Below are 14,740 nucleotides of genomic sequence, written 5' to 3'. Positions count from 1 at the left end.
TCTAGAGATGAAAAGTTGCTGCTAAGCCTCAGCATTTATTTGCCAGCTCACAAATCCACAAAATGGGATCCCCCCCCCCCCAGTATCTAATCACAATTCTATACAGACAGATGTTCCGAGTTCCCAGGTCCTCTCTCAGCATGCAGAAGTCAGACAATACTAGTGGCAGCTATGCTATTTTCTATACTACACCGATAAGTATTTGTTTAAATATAGTAGGAGGTCTCTGTGCTTAATTATGTTAATACAGGAGTTACATAAAACTTATTAAACTTTTATAGAGTGTTAAGTGTTTTCCTTTTTCATAAATATGACTCACTGAGCAGCTGGAGTTGCTGCTGTGTGTACTTCAGAGACAAGAATCCTGCAGCCCGCTTGCAGGTGATATCTGTTATCCTGTTGAAAACCATGGAACAAACCATCCAGACTGGCAAGTCAGGAAGCTAGGAATTTGTCTAGTAGCATCCACTGAAACTAAAGTGTACAGTCAACTTTACTGTTAATGCTTAGTCTCTAAAATGTTAGTTTCAACAGAATCACCGCAAAAGCCCATGGAACTAAACAAGCATAAGCTCCCCACGCAGGAGCATCAGTAGAAGTATCACGGGTTTCTTCTAGCTGTCACACAAGAGATTATTGCCTCTTTCTCTTTGCCAAAGGATAGTCCAGACACTTCTTAGACCACTTCAGGCAAAGTCATCAGGGCTAGTTTAATTTGCTGATGAAGGCTGTTTCAGCTACTTGGCTTAATTAACTGTAATGGATTAGGGAGTACTTACATGGTCTTTCCTGGCAGAAGCTGTAGTCTGCTGCAGGATGGCAGGATTCAAAGTTCCATCTCTAAGAGGCTGTTTATTCATATCTTTGGTGCCAAGAATTAGTAACAAAATTGTTCCTGTAAACCAAGTCATACATTTGCTATCCAAAGGCACATCCCAACAGCTTTGAACATTCACAGACCATACTGGAATGAGAAGCCCATGCTCAGCCTAAGACTGTACCTTCACCACTAAGGGTGCTAGAGACACTAGCTCACCTTTCAACAATGTCAACAGAAAAAGGAAAAAAAATATTCTGATAGGTTATGAAAAGATTCACCTGCCCTAATCATTGTGTGAGAGAACTTTCACTGTTTGTCTAAGGAAAGGGATTTTGTCATTTTGGCCCAGTAGGTTTTTTTCAATATCCATCCTACACAATCAATGGAATATGGCAACCATCACTACCTCTAGCATCAAGCCTAGATTCCATGACATTTCTCACCCCTTTTGGGACATTCACATAACCTGGGGGTGATAGCAGACAAACCTCCTTTCCCTTCCTACATCAGGTACCAGAAGGCTGAACGGAACAGATATGCCAGACTCTTTTGCCTTTTTATGCTCCCTCGCCCCAAAAGAAATAACTTACAAAGTTCAGCCTCTCTAAGTGGGCAAACAGCCCGCTAAGGCGGTGTTTTTTCTTGTCTGTCCTACAGCTTCTTAAAAGGCTTGAGCTTCTTGAGGGGCTTCAGGCTCTGTAATGCAAAAGCTCAGACAGTTAGTGTAGACTTATCCAGAAGCACAAAAAATATCCTAGACCTCTACACAGAAACCAAATTTAAGCGCAGTCCTTCAGTTCAGCTTTCCCTCTTCTGGCTTATCACGAACAACTGAATGTGTTCAGTAAGAAGAGACCAAACCACCTCAACAAAAAACCCCACACCAACCCCTCCAAATCCCACAACTTACCTTCAGGGTTACTATTACAATCAGGGGAGGTCTTTTTAAAAACTGTTATTATTAATAATAGATTTAGATACTACAGGAGATGAATGATGTATCATACAGACAAGATATCTTAGCCGGAAACATTAAAATTCCTAAAAAGAATTTAATAGAAAATAAAAAAGATCCATAGGAGGTTTTAAACATTTGGAAAATATTACACTTTTTCTCTGCATCATATTAGATGGTAGTAGAAAACTGTCAGTCTACAAACTCCAGTTTTGAAAGCTGGACCTGAATCCCATTAGGACCATGAAGCATGCTTAATAAATTTCAATGATCCTTATTCAGATTAAGTTCTCTTGATTACAGGCCAAGACAAATCAGTTCTAAAGTCTGAACTACAAGAAAAAACCACCGTAATTTATTCCTTGGAGGGAGGAGAGACAGGAGGACCTCAAGTCTGAGAAGTAAAGGGTAGCAGAACAGACTTAAGGAACTACCTAAAAGCACTTGCTTCCTACAGATTTGTATGTTTCTCACAGTAACTAAAGTAGAAGTGCTTTTGGAGTCCTTACAAAGTCTTGGCTGTTTCCCCAGCTGTGAGCTACTTTCCTGAAATTGTGAATCTGCAAACTCGGGGGTTTGAAAAAGAATATGCCCAAGGCCCTTAAGAAGCTTAAGTAAAACTGGTCTAATAGCTTATGGAAGCAGGGTCCACTTTTAAGAAGTGGCATGAAACTGAAGAGCACACAGGCCCTACACAGTACAATGGGATCCAAGTAGAACAGCAGGAGGATCAAGTTAGGGGAAATTTAAGGGAGATGCAATATTTATATTGCTTAGATTTATGTATTAACTTGCTATTCAGGTATCTATCTTGAGGCAAAACAGAAGGATAAAAGAAAATGCATACAATTGAAGTGATACTGTATCTGAGAATCTACATTATTTATTTCAGCAATAAGTGCCCCCAAACCTAAAGTACAACATTTAAAAATCTACAACACAAAAATAGAAAATATTCAAAATGCACAGAAACACAAGTCACCTTTAATGTGATTAAAACGTCACATGAGTTTGGTTTTTTTTTTGCAGTTAAGTGGCAATTAAGGATGTGCTTTACAACACTGTATAGAAATTTGCAAGTTTTCTGTACAGGCAGAATCCTCATGCTTGTGCAAGTCGTTCTAGGACTCTTCGGTAATCTGAAACAAGTTGTTGGAAGCTCTCTTCTAACTGTTCATGTTGCATGTTTATGTCTATTTGGTTCAACTGATTCGTCAGCTCCTCTGGTCTTAGACACCTTCTCATCTTGGCAAGCTCTCTCTGCTTTTTCTAAGCAATCAAACAAACAGTAGTTTGAACACAACCAATAATCATCAACAATATGGTATTCAATTGAATTTATTCATTTTCAGTATCTAGTCCTTTAAGATGTCCCTAATCCTAAGAAAAACCGTAATAGTGTTTGATTAGGACATCATTTCCGTTAAAGTCTCGTAGTTTCTATATTATTAATGAACTAGTGAAGTGAAAAATGGTTTCAAAGTTTTTTCTTAACCAAACAGATTAGGTCTTATAGTATTTCTACTACTGAAGACATGTGGCATGAAAAACTAGCCTGTAAAAAATAGGATATTTAGTTCTATGCTGAATTAATCATAATGGTATCCCATTATGTGGCTGTTCAGCCAACTAATTTCCCCATAATTGGCTATCAGATATTAATTTTAAGCCTCCTGTGCACAGAAAACATTCCAGGAATTCTTACAAGTTATTCAAAAGTTACCAGGGATTAGTAGTAACAGCACTGAAATGCAATAAGATTTACAAGCATAAACATATTTGTATGGCAAGATGAGGAGTTCCCGTTGCTATGTCACATACATGATACTTTTGCCTGTTTCTTAAAAGCATTTTGAGGTGTTTTTCCTTTCCTGAGATACAATTTTTTATACAGCTGTTATCTATTTCTGGACTGCTCAGTTCCTTAGTTACTTTCCATTCTTCAGTCTTCCCTCGCTTTGTAAAAGTGCAATGTCATTCAACATTTCATTAAAAAAAAAAAAGCATTATGTATGCCTGGCATCTTATCAAGAAGTCTTCGCAATGCTTATAGAATGATAAAGTTTGTTAAAAACTACAAGATTTTTCCAAACTATTCTTCTTCTGCCATGAGTCTTAAAATCAAAACCCTTCTGTATTTAATCTTACACTTGTCTCTCAAAGGAAAGTTTGTTTCTTTTCTATTATTGACACTGAGGGTCAGGAGGACGGAGTGGAGACCACAGTAAACTGTAAATGAAGAAGATCAGAAAAACTTTTATAGTCTCCCACAGATCCCATAGATGGGCAAAGTTCAGTTCAGAAAAGAAGGTTCTGTATTGGAGTCCTGATGAGGCCTCCAACATTGGCCTTCTGGCCAATAATCAGGAGACACTTCCTTGTAGAAAGGATGTCAAAAAGCAGCAGAGCTGTTCAAATTTTAGCTCTGTTTAGCTCGCATTAGCTCTATCTAGTTAAAATGAGTAAGATACTCAAAACATGTGATGAGAGTACCTTCTGAGCAAGTTTCTGTCAGAAAAACTAAAACCTCCTTATTCTAGAATAAATTAAAAGTCTTTTTATTAACAGGAATATCTGTTAAGATTATAAATATTAGCTCTGAAAAAAAGGTGTCAGCTTTTAAATGCGCATTACATCTGATACTGTAGGATTAGGCCATCTCTAAGTTCCAGATTCCAGGTAAAAAGCAAACTCCGTCCCCACGTTTCAGGTAACCAGTTGTTTCAACGTCCATTTCCCACCAAATATACTACCAGCATATCCAGGTACACAAGATTCCAAAACCTGCGTTCAGTGACATTTTACCTGGGCAGTTTCAAGATGATTCTTTGGGAGCAAGTTATTGGGCTGGGCAGAATAGTGTATTTTGTTTAAGTAGCAAACCCAAAGTATTATGATTAATAAAAGCAGTACAGCAGCGGTGTTTTACTTCCAGAAGAAATGACATGAAGAACAAAGACATGATTCAAGGAGACATGTCTACAAGCACAGTCCACTAGTGAGCAGAAAAAGCAGAGTACTTCAGGAATAGAGAAGCCACAGTGAAACCAAAATTTCACCAGCTGCTTACCCTTCAAACTACCTCAGAGTGATGCCCTGTTCACTATGATACCAAATCTTTTATTTCTTGTATTCGTAGCACTTATACAGAGAGCAGGTCGAAACAACTGCTAAGAGCACTAGCACTGAAGCTGCTTATGGAATTTTGGATTTCCCCCATAGGGCTTCAGCGCTGAGTGAATTAATTGAAACCACGTTAATAGCCCTGTTAGCTGAAAAATCATGGCCTTATTTATAGTGGACACTGAGTGAAAGTTAGCAAATGAGACAAGACACTCACGGAAGAATAGAAAGTGTTTTCATTAAGGTCCTGCCACTCAGCATGACATGGTATTATCCCCAGATCAGGCAAGTATTTAATACAGTGCTGGGTTCTCATTTCTGCTAACAGCGCCCCTAAGTCCAATATGAACACAATTGAAGTTTGGCTATTTTGGTGTAACACGGTAAGTGCTGCTTTAGGAAGGCTTGCAAGCCAATCAAGGTACTTCTTATGCTTTGTGAAACATTTCCAGAGTTTTGGTTTGCTTAACAAGTACTTAATTGAAGAGAGTAGCTAGCATGCTAGTTATAGCCATAAACCTAGATTTATTTGTGATCTTTTGACTCTTAATACAAAGACTGATGCCTGTATCTCAAAAGGTCAGTTTATGCTACACAGACCAACTATACTGAAGATCCTGAGAAGCATACTTAATAGGGGCTAAGAAAATTACTTTGCATTGAGTACTTCCTTAAACTTTACTGCTGAAATTATTTTATATTCCATCTGCATGGAGTTCTATGTTGACATGGCTAGATTACTTCTAGCAAGCTGTTTTGTAAAGACATAGCTGCCAAGTAAAAAGGAATCTAAACTATACCTAGTCTGCAGTGTAAACTTATTACAGCATTTACCTCTTGTCTAACATATTTTTAACCTTTTCAAGAAATTGACATTTTTTCCCTTTAAGCCTACCTGGGCACAATGCCACTTACAGTTAGATACCATAAACTTAGTAGTAACTTCCTGCTGGAATTGAGCAGGAAACACTCATGAGCCAAACATGAGATTCTTCACCACTGCTATGCAAGAGTGTTCTCTGCATCTGTATATGTGTCAGTTGAAGACTGCATAACTAATAGCAGTTGATTGGCAACATAATTGGCATCAACTACGTTTATGGAAATGAAAGTAAAATCAAGTATAATTAGCCTTGAAATAAGTATTAAATGATACTTAAGTCATATACACCTTATATGGGCCAATCAGTCGTCTTTTAACGTCCAACCGATAGCTTCTGGACTGTTCTGCATCACCCATGTCCGTTGCACGCAATCGGAGAATTTCATAAACTCGTCTTGTGTGTTGCTAATGAACAGAAAGGAGAATAAACACCATGTCTGAATGAAGAGGTCACTCAACAGAACTCAAAGTGGAGAAATATTGAAATATTAGAGTAGTTCCTCAGCTCATCAGAGGACAGAGGCATGGACAAAGCCTCTACCAAACCTATCCTTCCATCTGGTGAGTTAAATGTTTTTGTTTTTCCTTCAAAACCATTTTCATCCACACAGCCAGTGTCTGATCTCTGAGTGTTGCACCAGCTGTAGAGTTGCTTCAAGGGCCTGCTGTAAATGAGCAGCAGAAAGTCCAGAAGCCAGAATCCAGAAATACCTCAAAGAGCTGAAGGATCGTGCTGGAGTGACATTAAGCAATATTTTACTAAACAGTATCTACTTTGCTAGTTTTAATAATCTCCACATACCTACTGCCCTTCACAAGGCCCCCTGGAAGTTCAAATATGAGAATGAAATAACATTTACAGTTTTCTATGGAAGAAAATGAACGAATCAGTAAATGGAAAAACTGAAGTGGTTTTGGAACCCGGCTCAGCTAGTATCACGTCTGGGAAGAAAAAAAAAGATCATGTTGCTACTGTATTACTATTAACTATTGCATCTGTTTGAAAACAGAATTTAAGATCAAGTATTCTTTCGCTGAGCAACAGAACAAAACCAGGATGGTTTGTTTGCTACACTAGCACACGTTCAGATACCATTAAAAAAAACAAACCAACTTATTTATCCTTTCAGGTTTAAGATATCAGACCTAGAAGGCTGCAGATGTAGTTTCCCTAAACAAGCTAAACCATTTTCATGAGCACATTTAAATATGGCTTCACATCCCCCACATCTCAAGCTTCAAAGTTTTCATTAAACCACATTCAGATACATTTTTAATTAACCAACTCTGCCTTTTCACTACCATACTCACTAATGAGTTTAATCATTCACTGAGATTACCAGAAAATGTAATTGTTCAATTTAACTGTTTAGATTGCCTAGTGTTTAGGGCTGCCTTAGTAGCAGTTGTTTGCTACTTTAGTGTTCTGCATTCCCCAAACAAAACTTGTTATTTGTATAAATATACTTGAAAGAAATGGAAACCATGTCAAATTCTATTACATCAACAGAATTAGTAGGCAAAAAAAAAAAAGTATTTATCTAAAACCATGAGCCAGGTATCTCCCTTTCAGCTACATCCTAAAAATTTGTTGAAATAAGACTGCGTAAATTCCAAGTCTCCACCTCTATGTTTGAATTGTTATTCTACTAGTTTGATAAGAATATGTCCAACTACAACTGTTCTGATTTAGTACCTTATTTATTTTCAGTTTTTGTTGAGCTTCCATCACCATTTCTTGACTGAATCCTTGCATTAACTTTCCTGGGGAAAAGCAAAGCAAATCTTGACAGAGCTTTACGAGAACAAAGTCTCTTAGCTTCATATAGTTTTCAGATGGATCTTCAGCTAGAAAGAATAAAAAAAACCATGTAGTTAATAACAGCATTATTTGTTTCTTCAACATATCAACAACTGTGCTTAATCGTAAGTACTGCTATCAGTTTAGATGTTTGACAGCAGACATTAGAGAGACTGCAGAAAGAAAAACTTCTAATATTTTGTTTATGCAGTGCTGTACAGTTTTATATATGCATTTCTAAGAGACTGGCAACATACATGTTTAATCCAATTTAACTCCTTTGGAAAAGAAAATTACTCCATGTATAAACCCTTTTTCTTGTATGTTCAATCTATTCTATATTTGATAGAGCAGTAGAACTACCAGAACACAAACTAATTATGCGGAAGAAGACTGGAAAACTATCACAGTGTGTACAACTAAACTAGCTGAAGACACATATTGACCATGAGCAAGAAAGACAAGGAAAGGTACGAGGACCTAAGGACAATTTATCCAAAATTAAGAGGGTGGAAAGACCCAAGCAAAAGCTCACCACTATTTCAAGTTACTTTCATTTTGCTTAAAATGGCAGCAGAACTACCAAAACCATTGCTTTAGAAAAAACACTGAAGTTTCACCGAACAGCAACATGGTCCTGCATGCAATTTTGTTCCCACTTACGAATTATGTAGAAAGAAAATGCTTACAATGTTGTGAATGTATTTTTTTCGTCCTTACTTAACTGTTGAAGACAGGTTTACTACAAAAAAGTAGCAGGGACATGTTCCACCCCACACCTACATTTTTCCATGGACTACCATTGTAGAATTTATTGCTAAGCAGCTTATATCCCAGCTGTGTTTTTATTTAGTTTTGAGGACCACTGTAAATAATTGAAATTTACAGTTTAGGGACAATCAAAAGCCAGTAAGTTACCCAGACGGACTGGGATAGAAGTTTTTGCTGTGTATCTGCAGCACTGCACAACTAGCAATTTATTTTTTGGGTTAGAGAATGCTTATGATGATTCTATCAGTTAAAATGCTTTTTGTATGAGTGGCCTAATCTTCTATGGCAAGTCTTACAGCACTCATTCTGAGAAAGAGATTGAAGCAGCAGTACTAAAATTAATTGATCACGTTCCTTTTCACTCAGAAGAAAGATGAGGCGGTTTCTGTACAGTAAGCACCATCAGCATAAATTTCACTCGTGTCAGAAGGTATAAGCAGAACAAAATATTTGTTGTAAATGTGAAACTCTAAAGTAACTTTTTTTGTTTAAAAAGCATTAGCTCTTCTAAAGAAGTTAGGCAGATCTTAATTTCCTCTTTTCAGAAAGGAAAAGAGGCTTTATATCACAATTTTAGATGCTACATAACTCAATAACCTGGCCATATCAAGACAGTCCAAGCCTGATTTTCCACTCAAAAAGGATAATAAATAATTCTGTAAAAGTCTTAATTTCCATGATTTGAGTGCCATGTAGAATACTGCAAGCTTTCTCCTGCTTTATTCCATAAAGAAGTTAAAGCCTATTTTAGTGCACATTTACTGTTTGCTACAACCTTGTGTTTAGGCACTGAGCCATGAATATGTCACATGATTTATCCCATACCATGTTAAGATCTTGTTTACCCTCAGCTATAAAAAGCTAAAGTTTTGTACTACTTAAAAAACGAAAAAATGTAAACGCATGATGCATATGACTTCTGTTGCATAAACAAAGTTATACTACCTTAGGTTCCTATGAACTGGATCAAAATTATGAAGTTAATTACTTTATGTTCGGATTATTCTGCAGCAACGCATTATGAAAGCAAGTGTTCCATTGTATTTTAATTAGAATCGGGGGATATTTCTAACTATGATGAGGTCTGAGACAGCAAGTAGAACTGAATGGTCAGGTCATGTGTTTGAACTGCATTTCTTCCTGTATTGGACTTGAAACGACCGGACAGGTGTCATGTTTGTAGCTATTTTTATGTTTGGGTTTTTTTTTTTAGCACATACACCTTTTTTCCTCCCTCTGCCATTCCCTCAATCATTTTTTTATTTTTAGGTATTTGGGCACGCACCTCTAATATCATGGGTGCCTTCAGACAGCAATTTGTGCTCCTGGAACACAAATTCTCTACAGATTTTTACTGTCTGTAAGATTTTGGCTTGCAAATTAATATGCTGTTTTAGTTTGTGTCCCCCCTCCCTTTTGAGTTTTGGCTAATAGGAGTAAGTTGAACAAGGAATTTGACAAAGCTCGATCTCTTGGCAAACTCAGCTGTGTATCTCACAATAAAATGTCTAATTAGCTGGTAATCCGTTCATGCTAGGGATTGAATTTTCCTGGTGTGCTGTTCTCTAAGTAAAGGATTTAAGCAGCTACATTATATACAGTTCTTCTGTAAACCAGGGTACTATTAATCCTGAACTGAGCTGAAGCTAAAACTTCAAAAGGCCATTTAATTCTGACAAATGAACATGAAAGTTAGTTTGCAGGCTAACAACCTGTCAATGCTACAAGTTGCTTATTAAAAAGATGAACCAAGTTAAAAATTTAACACAAACCTGTTATATCAAGTACTGTAGGAGAAGACATATAGTATCTATGAACTGTTTCAAGCAGCTGAGCACCATGGCCTTCTCCTTGGAATGGGGGCAAGATCAGCATCTGGCTACAGAAAACGGAATGGATTTTCAGTTCAAACATGCATTTGTGAACATTATAATGTCAAGGCTTAAAAATGAAATGGTATTTCATTTTAGATTAAACTACATGTAGAAATCTTCATGTTAAAATATAATTTTTAATGGAGTCTTAAAATTGCTAAATATTCAAAACTTGTTTGAGATTCCCCCTGCTTCAAGAAGGGAACAATGAAATAAATCAGTGCATAGCCAGCTAATAATGGGGATTTTTTTAAACAAATCAACACCATTATAAACAAGTATTGGGAACTTCAGCAGTTCCCTCTTCTGAAATAAAAGGCAAGGCACGAGTTACGCCGCCAATTACCTTACACGTGGCCGGGTTTTGTCTGGGTACACATAGTAATTATAGACTGTCATGTAGCCTACGGTCGCAAAGAGCGTAGCTCCATCCTTATTATACTTCTCAAATCTGCAGATAAAACAGAAAGCCAAGCAGGTCAATTACAGTCGCGCTCCCATGCAGTGTCCATTTTCTTTTCCATTCTCCAACTGAATTTTCAGTGTCAGCAAGCTACTCTGTGAGGGCCCAATGGGTACACCTGCTATGTTCTGAATGTACAATTCACTTAATTGGTGCGCAGCAACTTGGATAAATCAGGCCTCTTTACAGCACTTCAGTGCACTTGCCTATTATAAAGATGAATAGGTGGCAAGTAAAAGAAAACACAGGCAAAGCTCATTTTACTGTTTAAGCCTACATTCAGGGCTCTAACGGACAACAGCATTTAATTCAGCTCTATTCTCAAGGTTTCCCAAAGCATAATGGAGGAAAACTCAAGCCTTATAAACAATGGTTTTTCTTTCCTGGGAAAAATATCATTATACTGCTCCAATAATTGGCCAGCCACAATTAAAATGCAGGCTTTGTGGAGGTAATAAGGTCCACTGTTGCTTTAGAACTGTACTTACACTAGAAAGTAGTTCCATCTTTCATCATCTACATCAATAAAGCTAGCAGTTTCAATAAACCACATCAAGAACGTCTGAAGCCTTTCATGATATTCTCGAAAGCCTGGACATGTCATGTCAGCCTAGGGAAAAAGCCAGAAGAAGTCAGGTGAAACCTATCACAGATGTAAGGAAAAAAATTAAGCAAAACCTAATTAAATTCTCCAATGCAAAAAAGGCATGCTTATAATTTATTAATAAACTGGTAAAATAATAGTATTTATATACCATAGTTGAAACATTACTGACAGTGCACCACTGCAAAAATAAACTTTAATTTAGTTGCTCAAAAGCTGAAGTTTCACTTATTTTTCATACCTTGTATATCTGATATGTTATATCTTCACCAGCTTCCTCATTATGGACAGAATATGTGTGTAGCAGCATTCCAAAGGGCTTGAAGTTGACCTCCTTCTCCAGCAGAGACACAAAGTCATCTGTGTTTGTGCAAAAACCAGGAGGAATGATTTCTCTAATTTTACTTTCAACATCGTCTGCCTGCAGATTATAAAAGGGGGCAGGATCAGTAGAAGATTAGAAAAAGGCAGCACTGATGTCACTATTGTGCTGTAAGAAATGAATATAAACGAAGTACTACGGCCCAACAGTAATTTAAAAAGAAAAAAGAAACAGTGAGCTTTCCTGTTGTTCAGTAGCGACCTTCCAGCAAGTAAAGGAGCTGCACTGATGAGATCCAGAAAGGTCACAATCCAGCCACTGTAAGCATCTAAAAGCTTGTAGTTACAGCGTTAAGTTCATGAACATTTTTACATTTAAAGATTGTTACATTTGTCCAAGTAAAACCTAAGAGTGTTGATAACGATTCTGAAAGTGCAGCCTATTGAGAAGCTGAAACTTTCCAGCCAGCAATTCTCCAAGGCTATTTTACACAGCCTTGCGGAACTCAGGTTCCCAAACAAGCAGCTTACAAGAGGTATTGGGTGGTGCAGAAGTGGAGGAAAAGGGACAAAGACCGAAAATCGTAGCTCCCAAACACGAAAGCGACAGCTAGCACACTCTTGCATTCTTAGGTCTCCATGCCTGAAATGCCTGCCTATAGGATCAGCTGCAAAACACATTACAAACTCAGACGACAACAATCAGCATTCAAATCAAAGAACATTTTGAAAACAAAGTTTGACATGAAATAATAAAAAGATAATTTAAGGATACTGTCAGCAAATCTGACCTGTAGTCTAACATACTGGGGAAGAAATATTCTGACACCAAAATTAATTCCAGAGATTAAAATTACTCTTTTCAGATAACCAAAGTGAAAGTTAGAGACCATCAGCTGAGCAGACTTCATAATCCTTTTCAGACCCCAAAAAGACCACTTGATTGAATACATTTACTACTTCTTTTTAACCATGAATATTTGATGAAGTTTCACAATAACGTATTACTGCTTCTCACCAGGCAATAAAACTTAATGAATTGGTCTCAACTTAACAAAACAGTACTCCTCAATACAACCCCTAAAAGCCTGACATTACATTCAACAAAATGAGCTTACATTCAATTCAAACTTTCCTCTGGACAATGAATCCAGGTTTTTACTTAATGGAGTTTGCCGTGAGTTCAGCTGTAATGTTTGTATTGTATCTATTTCCACAAGGACTGACAGAAGAACACTTTGTGTTAACTTACTAAGCAGCTCTTTCACACCGTTTACATGCATGATGGGTATTAGTTCAAAACCAAGACCCTTGCTACTTAGCATTCAAAACAGGGAAATTAAGATGCTTAGAACAAAATACACTACAAAAGGCTAATACAACATGCTACTAATTCCTGTCCTTTCAACCATAGTCCCTTAAGTAGAAGCAATGCACCTGCAAATGAATAGCACTTTATCATTCAGTTACATTTTTAGTGTAGAGAAAGATGGACGTAGTTCAGCACAAACAAGTTTTATTCTTAATGGCTTGGTACTACCAACATTTATATTTATATTTGTAGAGAGAGCTATTAAGCAGTTAAAATCTAGCTTTACAATACTTGGTGTAAGAACCCAGTTAAAATGCATACAATCTTTACATCCATTTCATTCTCTTCTCAAAACAAAGGGGATGCATTTATTGGAACCTTAGCTATTCTTCTTAAAGCAGTATTAGTTAAACATATTTTCTTTACACTTACTGATTTAACTGCATTACACAAAATCAGCCATTTTTTCAGAATCAATGAATTACATAAAGTATTTGTATGTAACACATTTTAGATTTTTTTTTTTAACTGTGCAGGTGCATGGTTTACACAGATCTTAAGTCTGCATTGCTTACAAAGTTGTAGGAAACCACAACTAAGAATCTGTAGTGACTCTCAGTTTATGTATCTGAAAAAGGCACATAAAAGTTATCTAGAACAAAAACAAGACTTCCAAGCATCAGTTCAATAACTGAGACTACGAGGAAGATATCTAAAAAAATGAATATACAGTATAAGGTATTATATAAATAATATTTAAGTAATTTACTCCCCTCACATTTGTAAGTTTCTTCATTACTGATAAGGAAGACAAACTTTCACCTGCTGAAAGCATGTAAGATAATGCATACATTGCTGGCTGCCACCACAGAAAAAAATTGTTTTCCATAAAATAGAATTAAATCATGAGAACAGAGGCTTAGCAGATAAAGCAATAGATAACCCTTCTTAGTTCTATATGACTACAACATATTTCTACCTCCTGCCTCCTAGAAGTTCTCTACCCTTGAAATGGGGCCTGACGTAATTTAAGAAAAGAAACCATATCCTTTGGTTACTTCTAGGGTTAACAAGATCTCCCTTTCTTACAGGGGAAATCCCAGAATCCTCAGTTTGAGTGGTGGCATAAGTTTAAGTGATCCCATTTTCAGTTAGTAAATCCTGGAATACCAACACCATACAAATAATTTGTTTAATTAATACCTGTACTTGTTAATGGAAACGTCCATTACATTGTAGGCACTTCCCAAGCACTTCTCTCTGAGGTGCTTATAATCCAAGAAGTTACCAAAATTTGTTTACTGCTTTTCCCTTGTGTACTGCTTTGATATTGGTGAGAAGTTTGTTTATCAGAGCAAGGCACTCATATCTTATCAGTCTTACCAAACATGATGATGCACAACTTTCTCTCCAGAAAACCAATCCAGTTGACCACTGCTGCAGTGTTAAACATAGGCAAAGCCACTTACAATAACGCATGCAAAAACCTGAATGAAGCCAGCCAAGGGTTGCTGAGCTTATGGTTTCATGAAGTACTGCCTGCAATGAATTACCTTCATAATCAGAATCATGTGAGGTGACGATGGGGAATTTGGTAAAGGTTTGTAATTAAACTTGATTTGTAGTAGGACTACTAAGCATGCAGCCTCTCTTTGTACATTACATTTGACTCTGGATAATGTTAATATATAGAATATTATAACAGGCAGTTACAGCATTTGTATATCATGTACATGCTGTTTCAAAGTGGCTTAATTTAAAACAATTATAGAAATATTTGAAAGCTGAATTTCTCTAACAGTTATATGCATTA

General features: G+C 36.8%; 1 protein-coding gene across 3 annotated transcripts in view; it reads right to left on the bottom strand.

Annotated features, from left to right (window-relative positions):
• Positions 1 to 14,740, bottom strand: part of HAT1 (histone acetyltransferase 1) — a 28,319-nt gene that overhangs the window by 4,349 nt on the left and 9,230 nt on the right. The window contains exons 5-11 of one of the 3 annotated variants that reach the window (XM_063342036.1): positions 11,536 to 11,715; positions 11,179 to 11,300; positions 10,574 to 10,678; positions 10,126 to 10,232; positions 7,478 to 7,629; positions 6,070 to 6,186; positions 1,884 to 3,044 (exon numbers count right to left, since the gene is read on the bottom strand). In XM_063342036.1, coding sequence (XP_063198106.1) covers positions 2,877 to 3,044; positions 6,070 to 6,186; positions 7,478 to 7,629; positions 10,126 to 10,232; positions 10,574 to 10,678; positions 11,179 to 11,300; positions 11,536 to 11,715 — 951 coding nt within the window. In that variant the 3' untranslated portion in view covers positions 1,884 to 2,876. Of the gene's footprint in view, positions 1 to 1,883; positions 3,045 to 6,069; positions 6,187 to 7,477; positions 7,630 to 10,125; positions 10,233 to 10,573; positions 10,679 to 11,178; positions 11,301 to 11,535; positions 11,716 to 14,740 lie in introns of those variants that run through there. The other 2 variants (XM_063342037.1, XM_063342038.1) reach the window with 2 other exon arrangements.

The sequence above is a fragment of the Chroicocephalus ridibundus genome, chromosome 7, assembly GCF_963924245.1.
Source record: "Chroicocephalus ridibundus chromosome 7, bChrRid1.1, whole genome shotgun sequence".
Taxonomy (NCBI): domain Eukaryota; kingdom Metazoa; phylum Chordata; class Aves; order Charadriiformes; family Laridae; genus Chroicocephalus; species Chroicocephalus ridibundus.
This window is presented reverse-complemented; position numbering and strand designations above follow the sequence as displayed.